At 43.8% G+C, this 25,178-nt stretch overlaps 1 protein-coding gene across 1 annotated transcript in view; it reads left to right on the top strand.

The window, feature by feature from the left end:
• The window catches only part of DAPK1 (death associated protein kinase 1), a 521,159-nt gene that overhangs the window by 274,436 nt on the left and 221,545 nt on the right, over positions 1-25,178 (top strand). The window contains exons 10-11 of the mRNA XM_069228171.1: positions 1,357-1,446; positions 3,270-3,362. Coding sequence (XP_069084272.1) covers positions 1,357-1,446; positions 3,270-3,362 — 183 coding nt within the window. The remainder of the gene's footprint in view (positions 1-1,356; positions 1,447-3,269; positions 3,363-25,178) is intronic.

The raw sequence follows: 25,178 nt of genomic DNA, 5'->3' as shown, positions 1-25,178 counted from the left end.
TATTTATGTGTCTACAAATTGAGCTACGCTGTGTAGCACAATGGCAAGGATGTGTACAGAGGAGAGAATGGGCTAACTGCTGGAAGAAAGCAGCAAAGACAGGAATGACAGTTGGATTGGAGGTAAAGGGTAGGAGGGCAAGGGATGTGTAGGCCACTAGCCTGTGGATGATTCCAGGTTTTGCCTGGAGAAGGTTGTCTTGTTTGGCGATGGGAACAAAGGTAAACATTGGAGCTTTGGTGGAGGTTTGGGTCTCTTCTGCAGGAGAAGGGAACGGATAGACACGTATAGCAGGTCAGAAGGCACAACGTCTGGCTTTCTCACTTCTTGCATCTTTTGAAGTTAAGCATGGAATTGCTATTTGAGCTCTCACTTTGCATAAGGATCATGACCAGAAGACGTCATAATTAAGGCAGGAACAGTGAACTGAAATATACTGAAATATAATACTGGTCTGATAGGCCAATGATACTAAAAGTATCTAAACCCTTCACTTTAGAGCGCTTAAATAAATTCTATTCCTCTCAGGCCTCTTTGATTTTTTTTTTTCTTTCATTTCTTTTTATTTAGATTTGCAATTCCAACCTTTTTTATAATATATGCAGGCACCAAGTAACCATTAGCTTGTTTGGGTAAGCCCCTTTCAAATACTGGCTTCAGACATTGTCAAGCACATCTTTGATCATCCCAGAGGAGTCTTGTATTATCACCATTTCCCATTGGCTATGTGGATGTATCCTACTGCCGCCTAAGAAGTGCTGGTATTGGAAAGGATGATGGGCTTTTTCGCTCCAGAAAGTGCACAATCATCACACTTTTTGTCATTAATTAGCTCATGTATGTATACAAAAAACAATCCCTTTTTTATTCTCCCCTACAACAAACAGTGGCTCACTTTAAGTCAAAACAAATGAATTGCTGGGGACACCCAGTGGCATTTCTCTCTAATTGTGTCTATTCCAGGAGTTACCCTTTGGCGTCCCCAGCAGACCTGGCAGTTCCCCGGCTCCTGTCGCCGGGCAGCTACTGAAAAACAAATTCAGCACGCCCAGCGGCTTCAGCAAAGCCATTAACTCTGTCTTGTAATTGCAATGCAATCCAGACCTGTTGGCTTTGCCTGTACTTGTTTTTTATTACTTCACTTCTCTTATTTGTGTTTTTGAGTTCCTGAAATGTGTACTTTGCTTGTTCCGCCATGATAAAAACTATGTTTTACGTAATTGGAATGATCCAGCTGCACCCTTTATGGAATGAACTGTGCTGTAGGGTGGTTACAGTAGAGCGTAGGTAGTGCTGATAATTATTTCTTTTTTAGAGCTCACTTCAAAAAGTACCTTTTTGTATCTTATCTTTCAGCCGAAGGATACACAGCAAGCGCTTAGCAGAAAAGCCTCTGCTGTAAACATGGAGAAGTTCAAGAAGTTTGCTGCTCGTAGAAAATGGAAGGTAAATGTTGCACACCAAAAATCGAATTTACATTACTGTAGTGGTGGAAATCATTATGTGAATTAGGCACGCTTTCAAAGCTGAATCACAAAAACCTTTAAAACCTGCTGTTTTCATAGTCTTCCTAGATGCACACCAACAAAGTGTCCAGTTAATGCTAGGATGAATTCCATGTCTGTGTAGTGTGGCTTAAAAGTATGTGCAGAGTATGAACTCATGCATTAGCGCCTTTCCTTGACCTGAATTGTTTATTCGCTAATGTCTTTCTTGGAATTGTCAAATTCACAACCTTGAGAGAAAGGGTTGTTGACTCCTAAAAAAAACGCGACCTCCATTCTCTAAACCACAAAACACTTCCCCGCCTGGCCCACTCTTACCCCAGTCGAGTTGGGCATTAGGACCCTCTTCAGAATCCTTGGGTATTGGACATCACTTCCTGTGACCAGTGCTTTAAATGGGCCGGTACTCTCCGGTACTGAGTACCAGCACTTTTTTATTTTGAGAGGGAGAGTACCGGCATATTTCAAGAAAAACGTAATACTTTTAATTGGAGAGTACCGGCACTTCTCAGAAACAAGCAGGTACTCTATTACAGAGTACCTGCACTTCTATTTTTCCATTTAAAGCACTGCCTGTGACCAGCAGGCACAGGAAGGAGAAAGAATGGAAAATAATAGAGTAGGGTAGCCATAGGGCAGCATTGATTAATACTAGCTTTCCCAGTTGTAGAAATTACCAGATAGGAACCCGTGACCATCAAGGAATGGCAGAGATGCAGGTACCGTATCCTTATTGTTTCATGAGCCTGCACTCGTGCTGTTTAACTGCAGACTAGGACGTGGATGGGATTCAAGACCCCCCTTGAATACACCTCTCTTATTGCATCAGGTCAGGAGTAAAATTGTCAGTAGGTCATAGCCCCGTAAAGAAAGAGTCACACTGAATGTGCCTGCTCACCAGTGGTCAGACACTCTCTCCAAAAGCCAGCATACCTATTGCCAGCCAACAGCCCATGCAGACAGGTGGCTCCGGAGAAGCCTGAAGTTCCGCACCTGGCGTACTACATCACCTATACGGGAAGCGTCTGACGGCTACATGCAGGTCATGTTAGTGTGCCCACCTAGCACAAGGAAGTGGCTGCCCTCTGAGAGCCATCTGACATGTAATGCAGACTGCGGCAGATATGTGCACACATTCCGCTCCTGCCACCCATCTGGCACACACAGTATCAGCTCAAGGCACGAACCAGCAGCCCGCTACTTGTAGATCCAGAAAGGGGCACCAGAGTCACTCAGAAAAAGGGTAACTGAAATCTCACTAGACTGCAGGCTGATATTTTAGAGGTACGGTTCAGTCATGCTGCATAACTGGATGCTGCCACAAGACAGGTCCTTTTCACCCATTCCTGGTCCAAACCCAAAGATACACCTACTCATTCTGAATCCACACACTCCTTGCATCCTCCCTCAGGGCAAGAAGAGCTATTGTATGAAATGCAATTGTCATATTTCCGTAAATCAGATTAAATTGTAAAGCACCCTGATGATTTAGGCCAATTTTGCTATAACATTATCATTTTAATTGCATTCACTGCTACTAACAGTGGTACTAATATTCAAGGTAACACTATGTAGACCATGAAGAGTCACATTGCGTTATTGCGCAAGTTAGATTAATCTGATCTTGCTACTCTGTTTCTCAATTCATACGGGTACGTGCACAAGGTAACCAGTCTTGCTTCTTTCACAATTATCACCTATTTATAAAAGTGTAAGCAAAAATGTTTGTGCAGTTTCTGAATAAATGTATTATTTTCTTTAAAGCAATCTGTACGCTTAATATCCCTGTGCCAAAGACTATCTCGGTCCTTCTTGTCCAGAAGTAACATGAGCGTTGCGAGAAGTGATGATACACTGGTAAGTGAGTTCATTGGTGTCACTTGTAAGTTACTAGGTTTTAAGTTTTCTCTTCATATCTTTTCCTCAAGGGAGCGGTTGTGAGTTAGTGGCTGATCCGTTGACTTTGAATCTTGGAGATCGGGTTCCATACCAGCTTTGGCACTGGACCAAAGTAGTGGGATTTTAAAGGTTGAACATTGTGTCAATGTGCTTTAACTTGTAAATATAGAAAATGTGAGTCTGCAAAAATCAGCTGTGGATTTGTAATACTCCTCCATTACATCTGGGCCACAAACATATTGCTCTGTACTGTACCTGTTTATTTAGATGCTCTAGCTGTAATAAAAATGTTTTCTGTAAAGCGGTCCTTGTCCCGTAGGAGACGAGTCTTTTCTATTCCAAATACCTAAACAAACGTGTATGCTCGTGGTGAGTGTACGTCCCACAGCGGTTCAGGTCATGTACTCTCTGGATCCTCCGAAATGTGTTTATTGACTTTGTGAAACATTTCACACACACAAAAAAACTTGCAGCGAAAGCCCACTGGTAGTTTGGGCCGTGATAAGCATTAAAACCAGCATCCCTGCAGCGTCGACAGCGACTGACCTCCACCAAGGTCACAGGAACGCACTTTGAGGGCTTCTTTCTGCCGCTGAATCCTGGCATTGATTGTACTCGGGAAATGAGGCCTGTCTTCCCGACAATGACCGCTGTAAATAAACCCGATCCAAGGTGATTTCCCTTTATGCTGCAGGGCTCACAGGGGACTTTCTCATGACTTCATTGTTATTGGAAAGGGTGATAGAATGGGGAATGGTGTGTGTGCGAGTTTTCATTGATACTTTCAAATGTGCGACTTCTGCCTGAGCCTTTTTACTGCAAAGTAAGTTGTCACAAGAGCTCTGGATTCTTTTGTTGCTAAATTAGTGCCACTTAGTCTTAAAATAAAGTGGATGCAATTATGTATTATCGGAAAAGAGAAGCCACAATGGAAGTTCTTTATGCACCTGGAGCGTGTGAATATTCAAATCCGGATTCTTGATAGCTTTTAGGGCACATTTCTAAAAATACTTCTCTTGCAGACTCAAAGGATATTGCATCTAGTACAGTGGTTCCCAACCTTTTGACTTCTGTGGACCCCCACTTTATCATTACTGGAGCCCGGGGACCCCCACTGACACTTTATTGGAATCCGGGGACCCCCTACTGAGCCATTACTGAAAGTTGGCGACCTAATCTGTTAATATTATTTATCTTTTTAAGCAGCCACGGACCCCCTGAGAATGCTTCGCGGACCCTCAGGGATCCCTGGACCACCGGTTGGGAACCACTGATCTAGTATAAAACTTAGTGGAAGCCCAAGAGAATTTAAAAACATTTTTTTTTTTTTTTTAAAGCAACAAAAAAAAAATATCTTGCTTTTTCTTCCATATAGTGGTCTGGCATTATACGCCAGCAAAGCTGTCGTCTCCTGGACTCTCTTGACCAATGTTAGGATTAAATTGTCCACCAAGACCGTTTCAGTCCCCAGTAATTAAGCAGAGGAGAAATTTGCAAAATGCCCCAAAAAATTACAGCGAAATATGCTTTCTAACACAAAATGGTGGTACAGCTTTTTGTGCTGTCTTTTTTTAGTGAAAATCGCATTTTCAGGTCCATTTTAGACAAGAGGACGCATTTTGCTCTTAAAAAAAAATAAGATAGCGCAAAATTGCATTTAACGTGAACAACAGTCACTTGCATTCTCTTTGTTTGCGTTGTTCATGTCCTCCTTCAATAGAATTTTTACCTAAATGAATCCTCAATTATGTGACATGGTGTGATGTCCTTATTCTCAACAAAAGTTGCTTGAGATTACGCCAAAAAAATTGCTTGAGATTGCGCCCAAAAAGTTCACACGAGCGTAATAACGGACGTTTTTTTTTTTTCCTAATTGAAAAATGTGTCATTTTAAGATTGGGGAAGGGGAGTCACTGATTCGACCTACCTGTGCTGCCTGGTCCGCTTTCAATTTCCGCTACCACATTTACCTGCTTTTTATTTCCTTGTAATGTAGGAAACTGTCCTCTGACCAAGGGTTGCCAGGCCCTTTCAGACCTCTTGTGTCGTAATTTTACTTTCTTTTGCTATATGCTTGTTTCCTTCTTGCATTTTCTCTTTTCTGGGTTGACTAGCCTTGTTTATTGTTTATTTTATCATTATTATTTTAGCTTTTTTATTTCACCAGTTTTATTCTTTTGTTGGCACGTTTGCTAGCTAGGCCGCCCACCCTGCCATATTGGGCAAGCAGGCTCTTGGTGCCTGCTCCCCCGCCTCCCACCCTCTGGAGCTCTGCCTCCTTCCTCTGGGGAACTTAAATGGCAGCTACAACATGGACGCACACAACCAAGGTGCTGCTGGCACGCCAAAGGTACACTTATGGCAAGCTCTACCCCTGGGCCCCAGTCCACCCACAAGGGATTTTATTTACCTTTAGCCTTCCTACATAAACTCAGACTGCCCAACTTCTGCTCAGCTGTAGCAAGATCCACCTTCCCAAAGTAGAGGGCACTTTCACCCTACACAGGTGCGAATTATCTTGCTGCTGGACCATCAGCATCCATACAACACTTAAATCCCTGCCCAGCCTGGGCTACCACTACACCTATAAGATACACCCCCATGCCATGCCCAATATGCCTCTAGAGCAATATGTATTCACATCCTAAACATCAGGTTGAGGTGTGTGACCTCTTAGGCTGTCACTCCCCAGACAAACCCTTCATTACTGAGACGTGGATCAACATCTCCACCAATGCAGATATTGCCACTATGGGACACTGGATACAAAATCTTAAGACAAGATAGATACCATAAACCTGGCAGAGGAGTCGCCATTATTTAAAAATACAATCTCACTATCTTCATCCTCAATGTCTGTTCAGGCAGCTTTTTAGCATGCCTTACTTTTAAACCCACCACTGAGAAGGACCACCACCTTCATTTATAGGCAGCCCAGCCTGAGAAAAAGGCTTTAGTTCACACTTTGATATACTCCCACCTTTTGCCCTTCAGTACTAGAACCTGATCGTACTAGGTGATTTTAATTGCCATCTAGACTAGGCCAGGGACCTCGACTCTCACATACTTCTTGATGACCTGGCCACTTTGGGCCTCCAGCAGCGGGTCACTGGTCCCTAGCACTCAGCAGAACATCTCTTTTCTAACATCACTGACCTCTCTTTTCCACCCTTGACCAGTGACCTTTTCTTATATCTTCTTGCTTACTTTTAGCAGTCCACTTTTACTACCCCTTTCCGAGGTTGGCCCGGGACCCTTGAAACGTATCTTTTCTGTCAAACTCAACAAAGTACTCACCAGCTACTCCCTCCTCTCCTTCAAAATTCTCTTCTGCTATTAATTCCTTCAGCAAATGGATCTCTCACTCACTTGATTTCATTGCTCCCCTTAAAACCTTGTCTGACTCTTCCAAACTTCCTTCTGCAAGCTGGTACTCAGACGATCTTAGAGTAATGAATTACTAGTGCAAAGTGCTGGAACGCACCTTGTGACGCACATGTAACAATTTGGACAGGATGACTTTTAAAGCTTCCCTAAACAGCTGTCGTAGGCAAATTAGGCAGGCCCATTGTACCCACTATGTGGATCGCATTGAACACAGTTTCAACTCCCCTCAGGAGATCTTTGCCTTTATTAAAGAGTTTTCCCCAGTGCATGGAAACATGCTTATTTTTTTCTGATACTCAAAAAGCCCAGTGCTAAGCTTCCGGTTCTTTTGAATTATAGATCAATATCTCTCCTTCCCTTCCAGCTAAAGTCTTTACAAAAACCAGTAAATGCACAGTTATCATGCTCGGAGAAAACACTCTGCTGGTCCTGCTCCAGTCTGGCTTCAGAGCGGCCCATAGCACTGAGGCAGCTCTGATCACAGCTACCAATGGCATTCACCGCATCCTAGATCAGGAAACTTCAGCAGCCTTGATCCATCTCAATCTGTCTGCGTATTTCAATACCTTTTTCTATGTCGTTCTTCTTACTGCTTCCATGACAGCAGCATCTATCCGGACACCTTTAACTGGTTTAACTTTTTCTGATGTATATTTATAACTACACCTTTAGAATATCCTGAGGCACCAGACTGAATCCAGAAGATTTAAACATGATTTCTCCCATGAACTGGTAGGTGGAAGGTGTAGCTCTGCATAAACGTTGTTCTGACCCAGAAGTGATAATGTAGTCACATATAAGCACCAACTTTGCGTTCTCGCTTCCAACTTCTTCCTCATCAGTTGAAGAGTTTTTTCTTGCAAATTTTGATTATTTTTCTTCCTTGAGTGTGCAAGGGAACTATGTCCCCCTTCTAATTCTTCAGGATGTAAGCCTTGTAGGGACTATTGCAAACTAATGTCTGACAGATCCCCAAGAGGTGTGCCTCCAGTGGTCAGGATGCAACTCCACATCCTGTGAAGAGTACACCCTTATGAATGTCAAGGTGATCCAGAAATGCAAAGCTTTACATCATTGTACACTGAAAGAAGTCACAGAAGTCCTGTTCCTGCTTAAAAGTCAAGGGTGCAGGCTTGTTCCTACTCTCTGTGTCATTCCCATGACAGGTCCTCACAGTCCAAGGCTTCCGGTAACTCTTAGCTGAAGCAGAGCACAAGAAAGCCAAGCAGGATTTGTTCCAGTCCTGCTGCTCGCAATCTGAGAAGGGAACATGTACATATTAGGGTGTCTTACAGTCTCACAGACAGTCCTCTGTGGAGCTGATTCCACAACTGATAACAATGCACCCTACATTTCCGGGTCTATCTGTGACGATGCAACAGATTAAGGCCTGTAGAGACACGATATTGCAAATCTTTGACACCCTTCCAGATCCATCAGGTGCAATGTCCGGCCCCAAAGATTAGCAGAGGCCTCCCATTGAGTTACAAACAGCTGGTCATCCCTCAGCACCACCTTGGCCTTTTGAATCCACCTCTGGTACTACTCAGATGCCAGATCCCACTTCCAATCCAGTACCAAAATCCAAGCTGGACCATGTATCGTTGGCCCTGGAGGAAGACTCTCTTCCTATAGTCTAGTGGCAGCTTCTGATGTTTAAAAGTGGTGTGGTGTCATACTTCCCAGAGTTCACACAGTATTAAAAAAAAAAAAAAAAAAATGCCTTGAGGATTTCCCATTACTTAAAAATTACTTTCATTGTGTCAATGCAAGGAAAAATTAGATAGACTATTCAAGTGCTAGCACTTTACCATTGGCTTGTAGGTAAAAAATTACCTTCAGTATTTTCTCATGGTTTGCTTCCCCCAACCCGCTCCATCAGCCCCAATATGCCATGACTGTCCTCTCTGAGGCAAAGAATTACCACCAGTATGTCAGCACCAGCATTTTCCTATTGGTGTCCCCTTATGTCAAGTGTTACTTCCAGTATTTCAGGGTCTGCATTTTGCCTTGGGTGCACTCCCTTGTGCCAAGTATTTCCTCCACTAGGCAAGCACCAGCATTTTTCCACAGGGCCGCATACGCCAAGAATTACTTCTAGTATATCAGTGCTTGTATTTTGTCATGGGTTCCCTTCCTTGTTCCAAGAATTATCTCCAATATGCCAGCGATAGCATGTTATTTGCTGCCATAAGCCCAGAATGATATTGAATATGCTGTGATCAGCAGCAGACTTACAATAGTAAGTAAAAGCAAGCAAATGCATATTGACTCACACTCTCACTCATACACACTTGCTCTCACGTTCACTCTTCCCCCTCACTCACTCTAACTCACCCTCACTTACTCACCCTCTCACTCAGACCTACTCCCATTCGCTCTTTCTCACAAACATACTTATATTCACTAGTTCTCAATCTCACAAACACGCGCACAGGGTTTCACACTCACTGGATCTAGGCCCTGGTGCAGCTGTGCCTGCTGCACTGTGGCTAGCTAATCCTCTGCCTCAATTCCACATGTTCTTACAATCTCCAGTCACTCACTTCTTCTCATGCAGTCACACTCTTTTACTCACTTCCTCACTCTCATTTTGACCCATTCATGCACTCTCAAACTTAGATGTTCACTCACTTTCATTGACACTCTCAAACCTGCACACACACACACACACACACACACACACACACACACACACACACTCTTACACTCCTCTCTGTCCCTAATAAATATAAACACATGCGCAGAGAAACTGTATATTTTTTTTTACTCCCCTTGCTCCCTTTGCTAGCTATTCGGAGGCTGCATGGCAGCATCACAATCGAGATCTGTTGCTTGATATTAGAACCAGCAAACCACGATTCTCAATTTGGAGACAAATAGCACAGCCAGGTTTGAAACAAGGAAGACATTCCTCAGCCTCTCTCCCATCTTCTAGATAGAACTGTAAACATATCTCTATAAAAAACTGGGGCAGTGCTGGGGATGCTGCCCATGCTGCTCAATGTGGCTTCTGATTGTCCCCCAGGGGCCTCAGGGATGCACAAATGTGCTGTAACACTGCCTGGCTCAAAATGCTTTAATTCTTATGAAGAGAGTGAGTAAGTGACTTGACTTTACCGTGATTTAGGAATGTTGAATTTGGTACGTTCAGTACACCTCTCTTTCCATCAAAAATACCTGCTCCGCAATACTTGCTCATACATAGTTTTTTAGTCTTTGAACCATTCTGACTGATGCAGTTTGATCTCAAAAAGAGATGCTCAAGATAGTTTAGCTGCTGAGATCTGGAGGTTCGATTGGGGGTTTCTTTAATAGTGAAACACAGAACTCCATGTTTAGGTCTCGCCTAGAGAAAACTGTAGCTATTTTGTCAGCCTGATAAGCTGTAGCTATTTTGTCAGCCTGATATGATTCCATAAATCAGAATCAGAATAAATACAGGGGCTTTCAGCCTACCCTCTTCATCCACTGGTCTGTGGTCAATCAATCAATCATGACATTTGTGTAGCACAGCACTATCACCCCTAAGAGTATCTGGGTGCTGAGGGTGCCTTGTCTCCGTGGTAAAGCCACGTCTTGAGTCTCCTTCTGAAGTCCACCAGGGAGGGAGCTGGAGGGGTAGGCTGTTCCGGAATTTGGCTGCTGTGTAGGAGAAGGAGCGGCCTCTGCTGCCGCTGCAATGGATGCAGGGGTGTGTGCGAGGTTTAGCAAGGCAGATCGTACTTGTCTTTGTAGGGTGTAGAAGCTCAGTTGATGATTGATGTAGGACGGTCCTAGGTTGTGGAGAGCCTTGTATGCGAGTGTGGGGCATTTGAATTGGCATCTCTTCTGGATAGGGAGCCAGTGGAGGTCCCTGAGGTTTGGGGATGCCTGAGCAGGTTGAGGATGAGTATGGTTGCAGTGTTCTGTAGAGTCTGGAGTCTTTTAAGTAGCTGGGAGGACACTCTGGTGTAGAGAGCGTTGCCATAGTTAAGGCGACTGGTGACTAGGGTGTGCGTGACTGTATTTCTGGTGTCGGTAGGGATCCATTTGAAGATTTGGTGGAGCATACAGAGGATGTCGAAGCAGGGGGAGGTGACTGAGATTACATGTTGATTCACGGATAGTTGGCAGTTGAGGATGATGCTGAGGTTTCGTGTGTGGTTTGATGGAGAGGGTGTTGGTCTGAGTTTTGCTGGCCACCAGCTGTGATCCTATATAGAGGTGTTCTTTCTGAGGATCAGGACTTTCTGTTTTGTTGGTGTTTTGTTTGAGGCAGTTGTTTTTCATCCATGTTGCTGCGTTGGTCATGGTGTTGCGGAAGATGGCTATGGCATTGTGGGGATCTTCGTGAGTGAAGAGGATTGGTTGAGTGTCGTCGGCGTAGGATACCATATTGAGTCCTTAGGATCTGACAGTGTCTGTGAGGGGAGTCATGTAGATGTTGACCAGGGACGGGCTGAGGGAGGGTCCTTGGGTATGCTGCAGGTGAGGTTCTTGGGTGTTGAAGGGAAGGGAGGAAGGCAGATGCTTTGCGTGTGGCCTGAGAGGTAAGCGACGACCCACTTAAGGGGGGTTTGGTTGAATGCTTATGTTGTGGGGTCTGTTGAAAGTGTGGTGGGAGATTGTATCTGCCGCTGCAGAGAGGTCCAGAAGGTTCAGAGCTGCCGACTCGCCTCGGTCGAGGAGGGTCCTGAAGTCATTCATGGCGGTGATCAGTGCAGTGCTCATGCTGTGGTTCGCCCAGAATCCTGATTGTGAGGTGTTGAGAAAGTGGCTTTGTTCAAGGTAGTTTATGAGCTGTTGGTTAATGGCTTTCTTGAGCACTTTGACTGGGAAGGGCAGCAGGGAGATTGGTCTGTAGTTTTTGAGGTCGCTGAGGTCGGCGGAGGGTTTCTTTAGAGGGGGACTGACCTCTGCGTGCTTCCATTCGTCTGGAAGGTTGCCGAGGACATGGAGGTGTTGAGGATGCAGGTTAGTTCCTTGCTAATAGTCTTGGCTCTAAGGTTTTAAAGCAGGTGGGGGTCAGTGGGTGCCCCGGAGTGGATGAATGATATGATGGATGCGGTGGTCTATGTGGTAATTGGGGACCAGGAGGTTATCATGTGGCTAGTGTTGGCTGCTTGAGAAATATTGTCTAGGGTGGAAGTGGAGGGTTGGGGGTCTAAATTGTTGTATATGGTGGTTATCTTGCTGTGGAAGTAGTCTGAGAGGGTGTCGCAGAGTTCCTGGGATGGGTGTATGGTGGTCTCTGTGGCTGTCGGGTTAGAGAATTCCTTGATGATTCCGAAGAGCTCTTTCATGTGGTTGGCTGCAGTTTTGATGCAGACAGTGATTGCTGCTCTTTTTGCTGCCTTGATGTGGTGGTGGTAGTTGTGGAAGGCTGCCTTCTAGGCGGCTCTTTCATAGGAGTCCTTGGTCATGCACCATTGTTTCTCGAGTTGGTGGTAGTCCCTTTCGGTGTTTCTGAGCTCTGGAGTGTACCATCTCGCTGGCTTGGAGGTGTTGTTGGTTTTAGCTGGTTTCAGTTGGGTGACTCTGTTGGTGGATTTGGTGATTCAGGTGGTGAAGTTTTGGACGGCCTGGTTGAGATCTAGTTCTACCATGGGCTCCGGTTGTGTGGTGTCTAGGTCCTGTGCCCATAGGGTCTCGGTTACCTTGCCCCAGCTTCGGTGGGGGTACTGAGGTGCTTGGAGGTGGTGTGCTGGGAATTGGATATGGTAAAATGGACAAAGATGTGGTTGGTCCAAGTGAGTTCAGTGGGTGGGCGAAATTGATTCTGTTGCTAGAAGTGAAGATGGCGTCCAGCATGTGTCTGGCTTTGTGTGTGGGTTTGGTGACCAGTTGGGTAAGGCCGATGTTGCTGAGGTTCTCTGAGGGAAGTAGAGTTGGCATTGTTAAGGTGGAAATTGAGGTCGCCAAGTAGGACGGAGTGGATGTAGTCGATGGCGGGGGGCGATGAGGTTGGCTCTGGCATCGCAGAAGGTTGTGCGTGATCCTGGGGGCTGTATGTGAGAGTGCCTCGCATCGTGATGTTGGCATTGGTCTGGAGTTGGAAGTTGAGGTGCTCCACGAGGGGCTTTGGATCATCATCAGTGATGGTGCATTGGATGATTTCCGTGAAGATGATGGCAATACCCCCGCCATATTTTTTAGAGAGGTCTCGGCAGCCGTTAGGGCTGGCCTTGCAGATATCTGGATTTGAGGAGGGTTTTAGCCATGTTTCGGTGATGAAGGCGACATCCAGGTAGTTGGTGGTGATGGTGTCCCAGATTTCCGTGGCATGTTTGCATAAGGAGCGTATGTTTCGCAGGATGCACTGGAGTGGTGCTTGGTTGTTCGTAATCTTCTGTGTGGGTGCAGGGCGGGAGTTAGTGTGCACAGGTGGACCTGCGTTGCAGGAAAAATGGCAGTGTAGGCAGGTGAAGGGTCCTTTGGTTTGAGCATGGGGAGGCTGTGAAGCAGCTGTTGATGAGGTGTCTGATGTTCAGGCCCTGGAGCTCCTTGGTTGTGTAGTGGTGGGAGTGGGAGTACCAGGGGTCCTAGCGCTGTGCGCGGTCCAGGCGGTGTTGGGTGCAGACAGGCTTACGGTTGGCTCGCCAGTGCTGCGCACGCTGCACGCGTCTGCTGCTGCCTCTATTAGAGTCCTGGGAGGTGGAAGGCGGGATGGTGGGAGGACGGGGAACGTAGGAAGCATTGGCAGGGGCGTGAGCAGATGCATTCATGCTCAGGAATGCCAGTGGAGCTGTTGCAATCAGGCTCAGGAATGAGGGCTGAGCTGTCAGCGGCAGGTTGGAGGGCCATTGAGCGGATTGGGGAGCTGTGACTGGCCCAATGGGTTAAAATGTAATTCACGTTTTGCTTACGTCCACCACAGCGTACAGCATGGGGCAGTTGGTCAGCCCACTGTTTTTCTTGCACTGTGAGTGACAGCCTTTTGCCTAATGACGTGGACATATACCTAAACAGAGGGGCACTTCAGTGCCTGGGGTAGCAGGCCAATGCTTTGGCAATGCTTTTGTCTTTCCACTCTTATCGTTTTTTGTTTTAATTCATCTTTGTGTGTTGTGTATGTTGGTTTTGGCTTCAGTAATTCTAGCGAGTAGTGCCTTTTCTTTGTATCAGTAAGAATAACAGTTTCTTGTTATGTGCATTAAAAGTTTTTTTTTTAAAAAGCAGGGCTTGGTTGAGCCGCCTAATATGGCAGTGACACATCAGTTAAGCTGTGACTGCCCTTGCCAAACAGGGCCCAGAAAATGAAATAATTGAAGCAGGTGACACACACAGAGGTGGCCAGTGTGGGTACAATAATGATGAATCTACTGAGGTAGCAGCAATAAGAAGTGAAGCGACACGGCACGCCTAGAGGTGTACTGGGTTCTGGAGGCACATCCTTGATACAAGAGTAAGCAGCTTCCCCCTCACTGCTCACTGAATCACTGGAAAGACAGAAGTAGCAGAGAGATTTTCGGCTTAAAGGAAGCCCTGGCACTGATGCCGGCGGAATCACAGCAAAACTGATCATAGGAGACTGTAGAATAGGCATCATCTGCACGTAGCAGTGAACAATTACATAAGCCATCACAGACTGGAACACTGTAAATGAAGCTCTGCTGTGATCAGCATATCCTTGGAGAAAAATAAGAGGAAATTTAAAAAAAGATGCCCTTACTCACTGTGTAATGGATCACACATCCCCCAGGAAACCATTTAAAGTGGTCTAGGGCATTGAAAGAAACAGGGACATTCAGAAGAGAAGACAGAAGGGCTTAGTGAAAATTATTTAGTGCAGACAGATGAGAAAGCACCACTGTAGGGGTGTAATTAGAAGGCTAAGTGCAACCCGGAAATAAAAGTGGAACTCTGGCTCCATTGATAAACGTCCTCAGAAGAGTTGTCAAAAATCAACTGGAAGTAGCTAAATCGAGACTCGGAATGAGGCAACAGGGCCCAAAAGTTCCACAGAGATGTAAACACCATCCAAGATGTCCTCCAAAAAGAAGGAAGCACAAATAACCAAGTAGAGCCTCTGCTTAATAACCATGTAAGACCTTTGCTTAATGCTGCAGAGCCTCCGCAAGAGTGCAAGGAGGACCCGAGACAGGAAATGGCAGAAGTGTCCAAAACCCTGATGGAAACAGTCCGCTCCCTTTGATAAGATGAGGATTGTCACAACTGAGAATAATGATCTGGAGGTGAAAACTGAGACTAAACTGAAAACCACCACCGCTGAGGTAGGCTATACTCAATAACTGACACTCCAGGAGAAGCGTAAAGATTTAGAAAACTTGATGGCTCAATGATGGCGAAAGAACCTGAAAAGTGAGAATTATGATCAATGGCATTTTTTAAACCAAAACACAGATCCAACGAGAAATAAGTCAGGGGTGCTTCATCGTCTTCCCTGCTGTTTGCGATGATCATTCAACCGCAGGTGGTGGTGATATGGCTGGAAGAGGCAACTAAAGGTCTGGAACTCAAAGGAACCCAACATAAGGTTCCCTCCGTTCAGGAATGATGATCTCATGTAGTTGACGGACACAGAAGTTTCAACCCTTTTTTGGGTGCCCTTTATTAAAAACTCTGAAGAGGCATCCGGCAGTAATGTCAACTTGGGGAAATCCAAACTACTTCTCCTTCAAACACACAGGAAAGTAGGGAAAGCCCAGGGACAGATGATGCCTTTACAATAGCCGCACATTACATAAAATACCTCGGGTTTCACCTTACTACAACAGTCCCCAGGTCTTTTTAAAGCTAATGAAACTCATGTAATAGGGCAGACTGAGGAAGACCTGCAAATGTGGAGTACTTGGTAAATGTCATGGTTGGGTAGAGTTAATGGTTGTCAAAAGGACTATAATTCCAAACTGCTGCACGTATTCCGGAAACTCCCCCCAAAAATTGACCAATCCACTTTAGGTAGCATTCCAAAGGCATTGCAATATTTTGTCTGGCGAGGGAAACCATCACAAGTGAATAGATAAATACTGAGAATGCGTAACTGGAATGAGGGTTGGGATTCCCAGATAACAGAACATATTACTAGGCGCCACAACTTAAACTTGTCAGAAAGTAGCCATCAAGATACTTCAGCATGCACCGGGTGCACACAAACATGGCAGCAATTGATAGGTCCCTGTGCAATGTTCTATGACAAAAATCACTGAGACCACAAAGACCATATTAAATCCAGGTCACAAACACAGTGCTGGAAATAAGGGGCGCAGTTGCAGTAAAACACAACCTGATGCCAATCTTCTCCTGTTTTAGCATCCATCCATGATAACCAGGAGTTTACCATGTTAGCGTAGGCAAGGCCTGTAAAGGCCTAGCAAGAAAGAGAATATACATTAGCTGGTCTCCTCCATGAAGACGGTAAAATAAAGACCTTTAAAACTGCAAGAAATCACTTAGCGTATATGAGGGTAACGCTTTGGATATCAACAGCTAGAAAACTGGGTTATTCACACCCCTAATAAAGTAGCAGCCACTAAACAATTGACAGAATTAGAAAAGTCGGTGAGGACAATGGGGAGCTCTAAAGGAGTGCAGTCTAAGTTATACAAACTCCCACAGGCACTTCCTGGGCTCATTAAATGGGGCAGCTGGAGGCATCCAAGTGAGGTGTGGGGCAGCCTCTGGAAAGAGATAACCAGGTTCAGCAAACCGATCCAACATAGGGAATCTTCCACCAAAGTAATGACGCATTGGTATCTGACCCACGGATAAACTGAGGAAAATGAGGGGGTTTCTGACCAGTGCGGCAACAGTGAGGACCCCAAACATATCAGGTGTGAATATCGGATAATACATTTTTTTAAAGAGATATTAGACTGCCAAATCCCAGAAGACCCCAAAGTAGTGATACTGGGGATTAAGGGCCAGATGTAGGAAGCCTTTTGCACGTCGCAAACTGCGAAAAACGCAGTTTGCGACATGCAAAAGGCCGTTTGCGATGCACAACCTCAAATTGCGAGTCGGTACTGACTCGCAATTTTAGGCTGCTACTCGCAAATAGGAAGGGGTGTTCCCTTCCTATTTGCGACCGCATCGCCATGCTGAGTTGCTTTGTGACCGCGAATGTGGTCGCAAACCAACTCGCAGTTACCACCCACTTGAAGTGGGTGGTAACTCATTCGCAAAACGGAAGGGGTCCCCATGGGACCCCCTCCCCTTTGTGAATGACGAAAAAAATGTTTTTTCAGAGCAGGCAGTGGTCCACTGCCTACTCTGAAAAAACCGAAAACAAATAGTTTCGGAAGTTTTTCTTTTTGCAACTCGTTTTCCTTTAAGGAAAATGGGCTGCAAAAAGAAAAAAAAATCTGCTTTATTAATAAAGCAGTCACAGACATGGAGGTCTGCTGTCTCCAGCAGGCCACCATCCCTGTGAGTGCAGGGACTTGCTATGGGGTCGCAAACTGCGACCCACCTCATTAATATTCATGAGGTGGGTCTTTGTGACCCCATAGCGAGTCGCAGAAGGTGTCTGAGACACCTTTCTGCATGCACTTTTGCGAGTTGCAATTTGCGAGTCGGTATGACTCGCAAATTGCAAGTTGCAAATTTTAACTTACCTACATCTGGCCCCATGTCTGGAAAATGGGAATCGATGGACACAAGAAACGGTCCCTATCCTTTCAGGTGTCTGAAGCTGTTGAAATGTCGATTGCACACGTCTTGAATCCTTGTTCGCACAGAAGATTCCTCGCAAGGAGAAATGTTCTGCTTAAACCAGTCCCTTGCCGGCGTCTGACAAGACTTTAAACACGAGCTACGCGTTCCGCGGGAAACGTGATGCAAGAAACCTTCAAGGCACATATCTCAACAAAAGCTTAGTTTCCAGAAATGTTCATGAAATTCCACTGGAAAATATTACTTGATTTCGCTTGGCCCTAGAAAAAATGCATTTAGCATTTGAGAGATATCTGTTGTTTACCAGGGTTTTGTTCAGCGAAAGCAAATTATGGAAAAATGAGACCTCACAGAAAGCGGACCATAGAGACGCCTTTTCATGAAATCGCCAGGTATGCCTAAAACTGCCAAGCCCATCGAGTTTAAAAGATAAGACTCCTGAACCTAAAAATAAGACCCTATGATAGGTGAGCTACCGTTCACTTGGTTGTGAAATGCAAACCCCAGCACAGAAGTAAACAAGAAAGGGGCAGAGCGACTGCGCGGGAGGTTGATGTGTAATATCGCGCTGCTGAAAACTTGATTGGTGTTTTTGGCCCCACTAATTACTGTCTGCCCGGTGGCGGTTTTGTTCAAAAAACTTCACTTGCATTCAGTTGGTGTTAAGTGATTACGATTCATAGAACGGGGAAACGACTGCTTCTCCCCAAAGGTGAGAGGGCACGGAGTGCAGTTTCATCCTCGCTCTCTTGGACCATCAAGTGCACACCCAAGTAAGATACATGGGGCCACACGTACATAGCCTTTTTCTTGTCGCAAATTTGGCCGTTTGTGACAAGATAAAAGTATTTTTGTATGTACAGACCCTATTTTGCGATTCGGTAATCTGTTTATCGAATCGCAAAATAGGTTTGCGAGTCGCAATTAGGAAGTGGTGTCCCTTCCTAATTGCGAGTCGCAGTTCGATGTAGGATTGTTTTGTGACTGTGAATGCGGTTACAAAACAATCACAGTTAGCACCAATTTCAAATCAGTGCTAGCCCATTCTCAAACGGGGACCCCTTCCCCTTTGTGAATGGTAGTGAAAATATTGTTTCAGAGCAGGCAGTGGTCCGACGCACCCTGCTCTGAAAAGATGAAAAGAAAACTTTTAGTTTGCATTTTTGAAATGCATCCCATTCTCCTTTAAGGAAAATGGGCTGCATTTAAAAAATAAAAATTAAAAAATAACCAAAAAAATCTGCTTAATTTAAAAGCAGTCACAGACATGGTGGGCTGCTGTCCCTAGCAGGCCACTATCCCTGTGAGTGCAGCCATTCCCAATGGGGTAGCAAGTTGCAACCTATCTCATGAATATTGATGAGGTAGGTCTTTTGCGACCCCATTGGGAATTGCAAATAGTGTCATTCACACTCTTCTACATCAGGTTGTGCAACTTGCAAACTGCGAGTCGCAAAACCTAATATTCGTACATGTGGCACATGGAAGGCTTGGAGGGAAGCCATAGTCTTTACAGTCGGAGGAAAGACGTGCTAGAGAAGTTCAGACAGCAACATTCAGTGCATGGAATTTGAGCCGAGACATCAAGCTTATTTACGCAATGTGTGGTTATTCTGGTTAGTATCCGCTACTCTCACTTGAACTCCTTAAAAATAGTGTCGCTTGAGTTGGAATCCGTTTTTAAAAGCTAGAAGTTTCTTGGTATAGATTTCGTAGTTGAGGTCAGTGGACATGTTTTATAAAAGTGAGCTATGAGATGAAGGTGCTTTCGTTTTCTTATTTTGAATGTATGGTTCTAGTGGTGGTGTTTGTAATGCCTGCTTCAGGTATTTCTGTACTGAGAGGATCGGGTTGTATAAGAACAGCCCTGCCTCAAAAAATGGGCTTTTAGGGTGTTGAAGCCGGAAGCAGCTGCACTGAACCAGATATATGGTGTATTCTTTCAGATTAATTTGTATGATGTGTCTCTTAATAATTATAGTGTGAAAGGGCGGTAAAACTTTCCAGTGTCCATGCACCAATGCAGTTCTTCGTGTTTGTGTAATGGTCACGTTCCTCTCGACCTTACCTTGCTTTGAGCCATTACCACATCAATGGGAGACAATATATCCCAGAACCTTCACCTGGTCCATTTAAAGATGCTCTTATGTTATGACAGTCATTCGAGGTTTGCCAGATCTGGCTAACATTGGCCTGATCATCATGTTGCTCTGGAGGTCATGGCGTTACATTTGAATCATTTCCATGTCGACGATGAGGAAGTCAGTTCACAAAATAAGTCATTCTGCAGATACTGGCACACTGTCAGTGTGTTTGAATATCGAAGGAACGCAAGTGAAAAATGCACTGTCTTCGTTTTGAAGACTGTTTTCTCTCATCGGCAGACTACAATGTACCGGATTATAACCCTTCTGAGACCTACCTTGTCAAACATGCAGATGTTATATTGTGTCTACGAGGGCTCGGAATAGTGTAGGGTACTGAGTTTTGGCCCTATTGAGGTTCATGTCTTAATAATCATATCACGGTTCATAAGTACTTATCTTTCACCTAATGAAGAGGAGAAGAGATGCTACGAGTGAGGTGGCATGTCAGGTAAACTTTCCCGAAGGCAGTCCTCGAAGTAGGCGCTCAAAAGCTTTTTTCATTTGGAGGTCTGCAGTAGAGCTTCCTGCTCTATAAAGCTGCTTGGGGTCTGCTTAGTCTGCTTAGTATGCCGATTTTAAAACCAATGAGGTAGCAATGCCGTTGCAGCACATGGCACAATGCTGTAGCAGTGCAGTATCTGGTATGCTGCCCCAAATGCCTCAGTACTCTAAATACCATGTGTAATTTGTATAATACCACCATTAGACTAGAACAGGAGAAGACACAATCTAGACTCTCTGTATTATGATAGGTAAGTCATGAGATGTTTTAGTTTTTCCTCCTATTCTATTGCCCGCTCAGTGACAATGCCCTTCTCCCTAGTTGCCCTTTCTCTCGCCCCTCTTCTCAATGCCAAATGGCAGTATCAGGAGCCTGCTTGCCCGTGATCTCATTTGCTCAGTTACATTTCTAACATTCTTGCTCAAGTTGTACCCAGTAATCTGTTCATCAATTTTCTTCTCTATTACCATTCTTCGAAACCAAACAAGAAAAAAATCTAGTCTATATGGTCCAGAATGTTAATTGCTACTATTAAACATTATCCATAACCACTCTTCAAACATCTTCCCTGTTAATTTCTAATCAGTTTGCCCCTCAAAGAGAAACTCATCACATATGCAGAAATCCTGCCACTGATGTAATATTCCCATACACCAAGCTACAACTGAATTACACCATGCCAAACATCTATGGCTGCATTCATATGACACCTCCCATGGACAATTTGTCTTGAGCAAGAAACTGCTCAATAACACCAAGGAAGATGTTTATTTGGCTGGGCTTATAATGCACAGAACTCTCAAAGTGTTGGATATCTTACACCCTTACCATCCATCAATCTACCTCTTCCTCTCAAGAGTTCTGTGATGCCTTAGTGTACTTTTGCTCTGCAACAAAATAAAATTAAGTCTTCAGGCTACTGGAGGGATTAACTTTCCCACTCCAGTTCCTATTACTACTCTTTACTCGCAATGTTTGGCTTTTTCCCAATTTTCTACAGCAGAATTTAAAAACTCAAGAGCCAGGCTCAAATGGAGATCGCATAGTGACCTCAGTAGGTTCAAAGTTGGTATAATGGTGTAGCTGTTTTTTTATTTTCCAGAGGACTTGATTTATGAAAAGAATAGTGTTAAAGAATTCCAGTTTAAAAAGTGTTTTCTTGAATTTCAAAATAGGGGCAAGGCAAACTGGGAAAAAATATTTTATAATTGATGCAGTGGAGTGGGACACAGCGGCGGCCGCCACATAACACAAGGGGAGGGGCGAAGGGGAGGTACAGAGACATGGTAAGAATAAAAAAAATAAAAAATAAAAAACTTACCTTGCCTCCATCCTTGCCACCTCCTGCCGCCTCGCGCTCCTCTTCCTCTGGTGTCCCAGCATCCATTGCTGGGCCACCAGCACAGGCTCCCCAGCAATCCTTGCGCTGCTTTCATGCAAAACCTTGCATGAAAGCAGCACCGTGATTGGTGTGAGCCGCAGTGACTGTCACTTAGACACAGCCCTGGGGTCGGTGCAGTTTCTCCAGCCTGGATGTAAATACAGCCAGGCTGGGGAAACCTAAGTGTGCATGTGTGTTTGGCCGGCCTCAGATGGCCGGCCAAACACACATGCCCACTTAGGTGCACTTTCTCCCACCTCCCGTGGCCCCGCACCTCCCTACACTGCAGGCTGTGCCAGAAGCAGCCACATAAAACGATCTATTGTTCTATTTGTCTGATTCTGGCACAGCCAGTGGGGCGATGCTCCTTCACCATAGCGAAGGAGCCACCCCTGGTGGAACATGCAGTGCACAAGTGCAGACATTGCACTATTCATATCCAGCCAAAACAGATCATAGTCATAAATTGAAGACACAAATTTTAAAATGGAAAAGGCACACACCACATAGCCGCTAAGACCATGTTTGTATCACTTGCATGATACACACCACTTGGCAATAGAAAGTGTTTTTTGTGAACCACTCATATATTTCATAAGGCCCATTAACCAATGTAGATGTCTTGTAAACACGTATGTGAAAGTCACTGCAATTAAGTATTCATAAACCTTTTAAATTCACTGAAAAACCCTACTTTGGTTTGTGTGGAATGAAATACCACTTGGCTAAATTGCCATTAAAATGTTTAAAATCCTGTTATAAACAGTTGTTGGTGTGACATTAGTATTATGAATCACAAACTCTTAAAGTGGCAGCTATTCAATACATTGCTACTTGCTTCATTTATGAGACCACCAACAGCTTCTTTGGTCATACACTGCAAAATCTAAATGTGGAGTTTGTGTTCTAAAATAAAAAGCTTGTTCCTTTAAAATCTATAACATTACAAATCACCACTCATAGCACAACCCCTTCAGCCACAGAGATTTAACAAAATCCGGACAAAACCAGTAATTTCGAGGCCCGAAAGATAGGAATTCAATCATTTATATGAAATTTAATTTTAAGAGTGTGAGTACTGAGGAAATATGTAAAAAAAGATATCACGGACAACACCATATTTGGTGTGACTTTGTAATTAGAGTGCATGAAAACATTTTTAAGCACTTCAGTTCAACTAACACACACAAAAGCTCATCTGCAGTTTCAAATGAAGGATTTGATCATTAGAATCTGGTTCTGCAAACATTTATGGGTGGAATGGAATTTATGGCTATGGAAAATTGCAGATTTGAAGGACTTTTGGCAGGTATAAGTATTAGGGTGGGATTATGTAGGTGTCTTTGGGGAATGGATCTGTGCGACCTTTGTCCCTCACACTGGTGTCTTTAATGGGTATTCACATAACTTCATAAAAGATTTTCACCACTACGCTTTCTCAATGGAGAAAAAGGTAAAAAAAAGTTTAATGTGCTCATGCACTTTTCCGTCACACACAGATTGCTTACTGTGCGCATAAGCTCAAGAGCAGGAATAAAGTAGCAATAGTGTTCATGGAATTCCATGTCTACTCCTTCAAGGATCTTTGTGAATATCCGAAAACTAAATTCTCTTATAATTGTAGGAGTAAGCTTACAATGAGTAGATTTCGAGCTTTTTAAAATATTTGTGAATTGACTTCCTAGATTTTCTGTGTGTGTGATCATAGAACCTAGGTGGCAATGATATGAGTCAGACAAGCATTGTACTAGATGTGTGTGAAAAGAGTTATACGCACTCAAAGCATCCAGAAACGCTATTAGCTACAGATTGAGGCATATATTGGTCCAGAGAAACTGGTAATGTGTAAAAAACACATTGGTTCCTACACAATGCGTTGCAAAAAATTTAATCATTAGAAAATATGAAGGAGATATACTGTGAAAAAATCTTAAACACTCTAGTATCGACAAAGCATGGTCACATTTAATGTATCATATGCAGTTTTTACTTCAATATACCTTCCTCGATTAGAAGTGTGAGCAAAAGAGTGATAGAAATCAATGATGATGTTAGTGATATGTTAGATGTGATGTCACATGAGGGTATGGATTGTACCTTATAAGGATAAAGTTGCATCAAGCCATCCAAGCCCCATAAATATCTTAATTTAATACCTGAAACATAACCAAGTACATCGTAACTTGTAGTTTTATGATTCATTACTCTGACTTCAACAGACATACAAAAATGACACCCATGAATAATCTGGCCTTTCTGTCTACTCGGGGTATGAAATAAGCTTTGAGAGGCTATAAAACTACTTTTCTTGTTCTGCTTGGTCACAGAAGTAGCATGATAGTGTTGTAATAGGACTTCAGGGCTTTGCCGTCTCAATCAGTATCCTATTTGTTCAAGCCCTGATCTTTTAACATGCAATGTTTCTCTTGGGTTTCACACAAGAGTCCCCTATTAAAACACTTAGGAAGATGTATATTAGAATTAATAAATATAGCAAGTTGCTAATTGGTACATATGATTAAAAAGCAATTTTTGGATGAGGACTATTCAGGGCGTCCTAAATTAAGAAATCCTATGTGACTGTCTTAAACTAAACTTAATGGGGGCAAATATTAGGAGTCCCAGGTTAAGTTACAACCCTAAAGGATTTGTGAAAATCTTATGTTAGAAGTATTTCCGGCTTTATTGTCGAGGCATGTAGAATTCCGTGATTGAGTACGATTCTGGGTGTCTTACACAACAGTTTGACGAAAATCATAAAACACATATTTAATTTCAGAAGGATGAAGATACATTAAACTGTTAAATTCTCGTAATATGTTATAAAACATATTTAAACAACATTATATTGGATTTTAGTATCATGCAGGCCTCTAGCATTCGCCCCTAAGCAGTTTTGGGTTATACCAAAAGCAAATAAAAATGTATCCCTCCATCTAGAGCTCAGACATGTTATAAAATTATTCCCTGCCAGTGCTCACCTTCTTGCATCTGACTTTCTAAGGACCATTAGGTTTCTAGTAGTTCCACTTTTCATCCCCTTCATAGCATTTCTTTCCATACTTTAGAAAGTATGCAAGGGACGCATGTGGAATGGTAAGTAATGGGCATGATGACCACAGTCTTTGCACTGGTTGTGAAATTGCACAGCTTGGTCAAGTGTCATAGTTTGTTAAAGAACACACACACAAAAGCAAATCTTTCCACATGCATGCTAGTTTTCTTTTTTTGCTATCAGGCAGCAATGTTACCTGAGTAGTTATGGTTACGTTGATTAATTTATAAGAAAGTCTTCATTTTCTTAATGTCTTTGACCTGTACTGATCAGTCGCTACAAAACCTTCAAATATTAATTGTAGTAAAATTGTGCTCAATCAGGAAAAGGTTTACACAGATTGACAACACAGGTTTCCTGTTTCAGTTCCCATGGTAGTGCAGGCTGTCCCTAAAAATAAAATGTAGGGCATACAAGCACCAAACATGGCATCATACCATTGCCTGTGCACCCAATGTCTTTTTTTATATAAATGTGCCAGAAAGTGAGGTAACTGTTTATGGAGGTGAAAGTTCTCAGACTTCTGCAGCTCTTGAAATTTGAATGTTAACTCCGAATCTGATTTTGAAAAATTTTCATTTTCTGAGATGCACAGACCTCCTGTTGTGTAAATACATTTTCTGGAGTCTTGAAAGAGCGTGGTCAATGCACCCTATCCCCTGTGAGAACTGGAGTGATTGCCAGA

Source organism: Pleurodeles waltl, chromosome 1_1 (genome assembly GCF_031143425.1).
Source record: "Pleurodeles waltl isolate 20211129_DDA chromosome 1_1, aPleWal1.hap1.20221129, whole genome shotgun sequence".
NCBI lineage: Eukaryota > Metazoa > Chordata > Amphibia > Caudata > Salamandridae > Pleurodeles > Pleurodeles waltl.
Note: the sequence above shows the minus strand (reverse complement) of the source record. Positions and strands in the feature narration are given on the sequence as shown.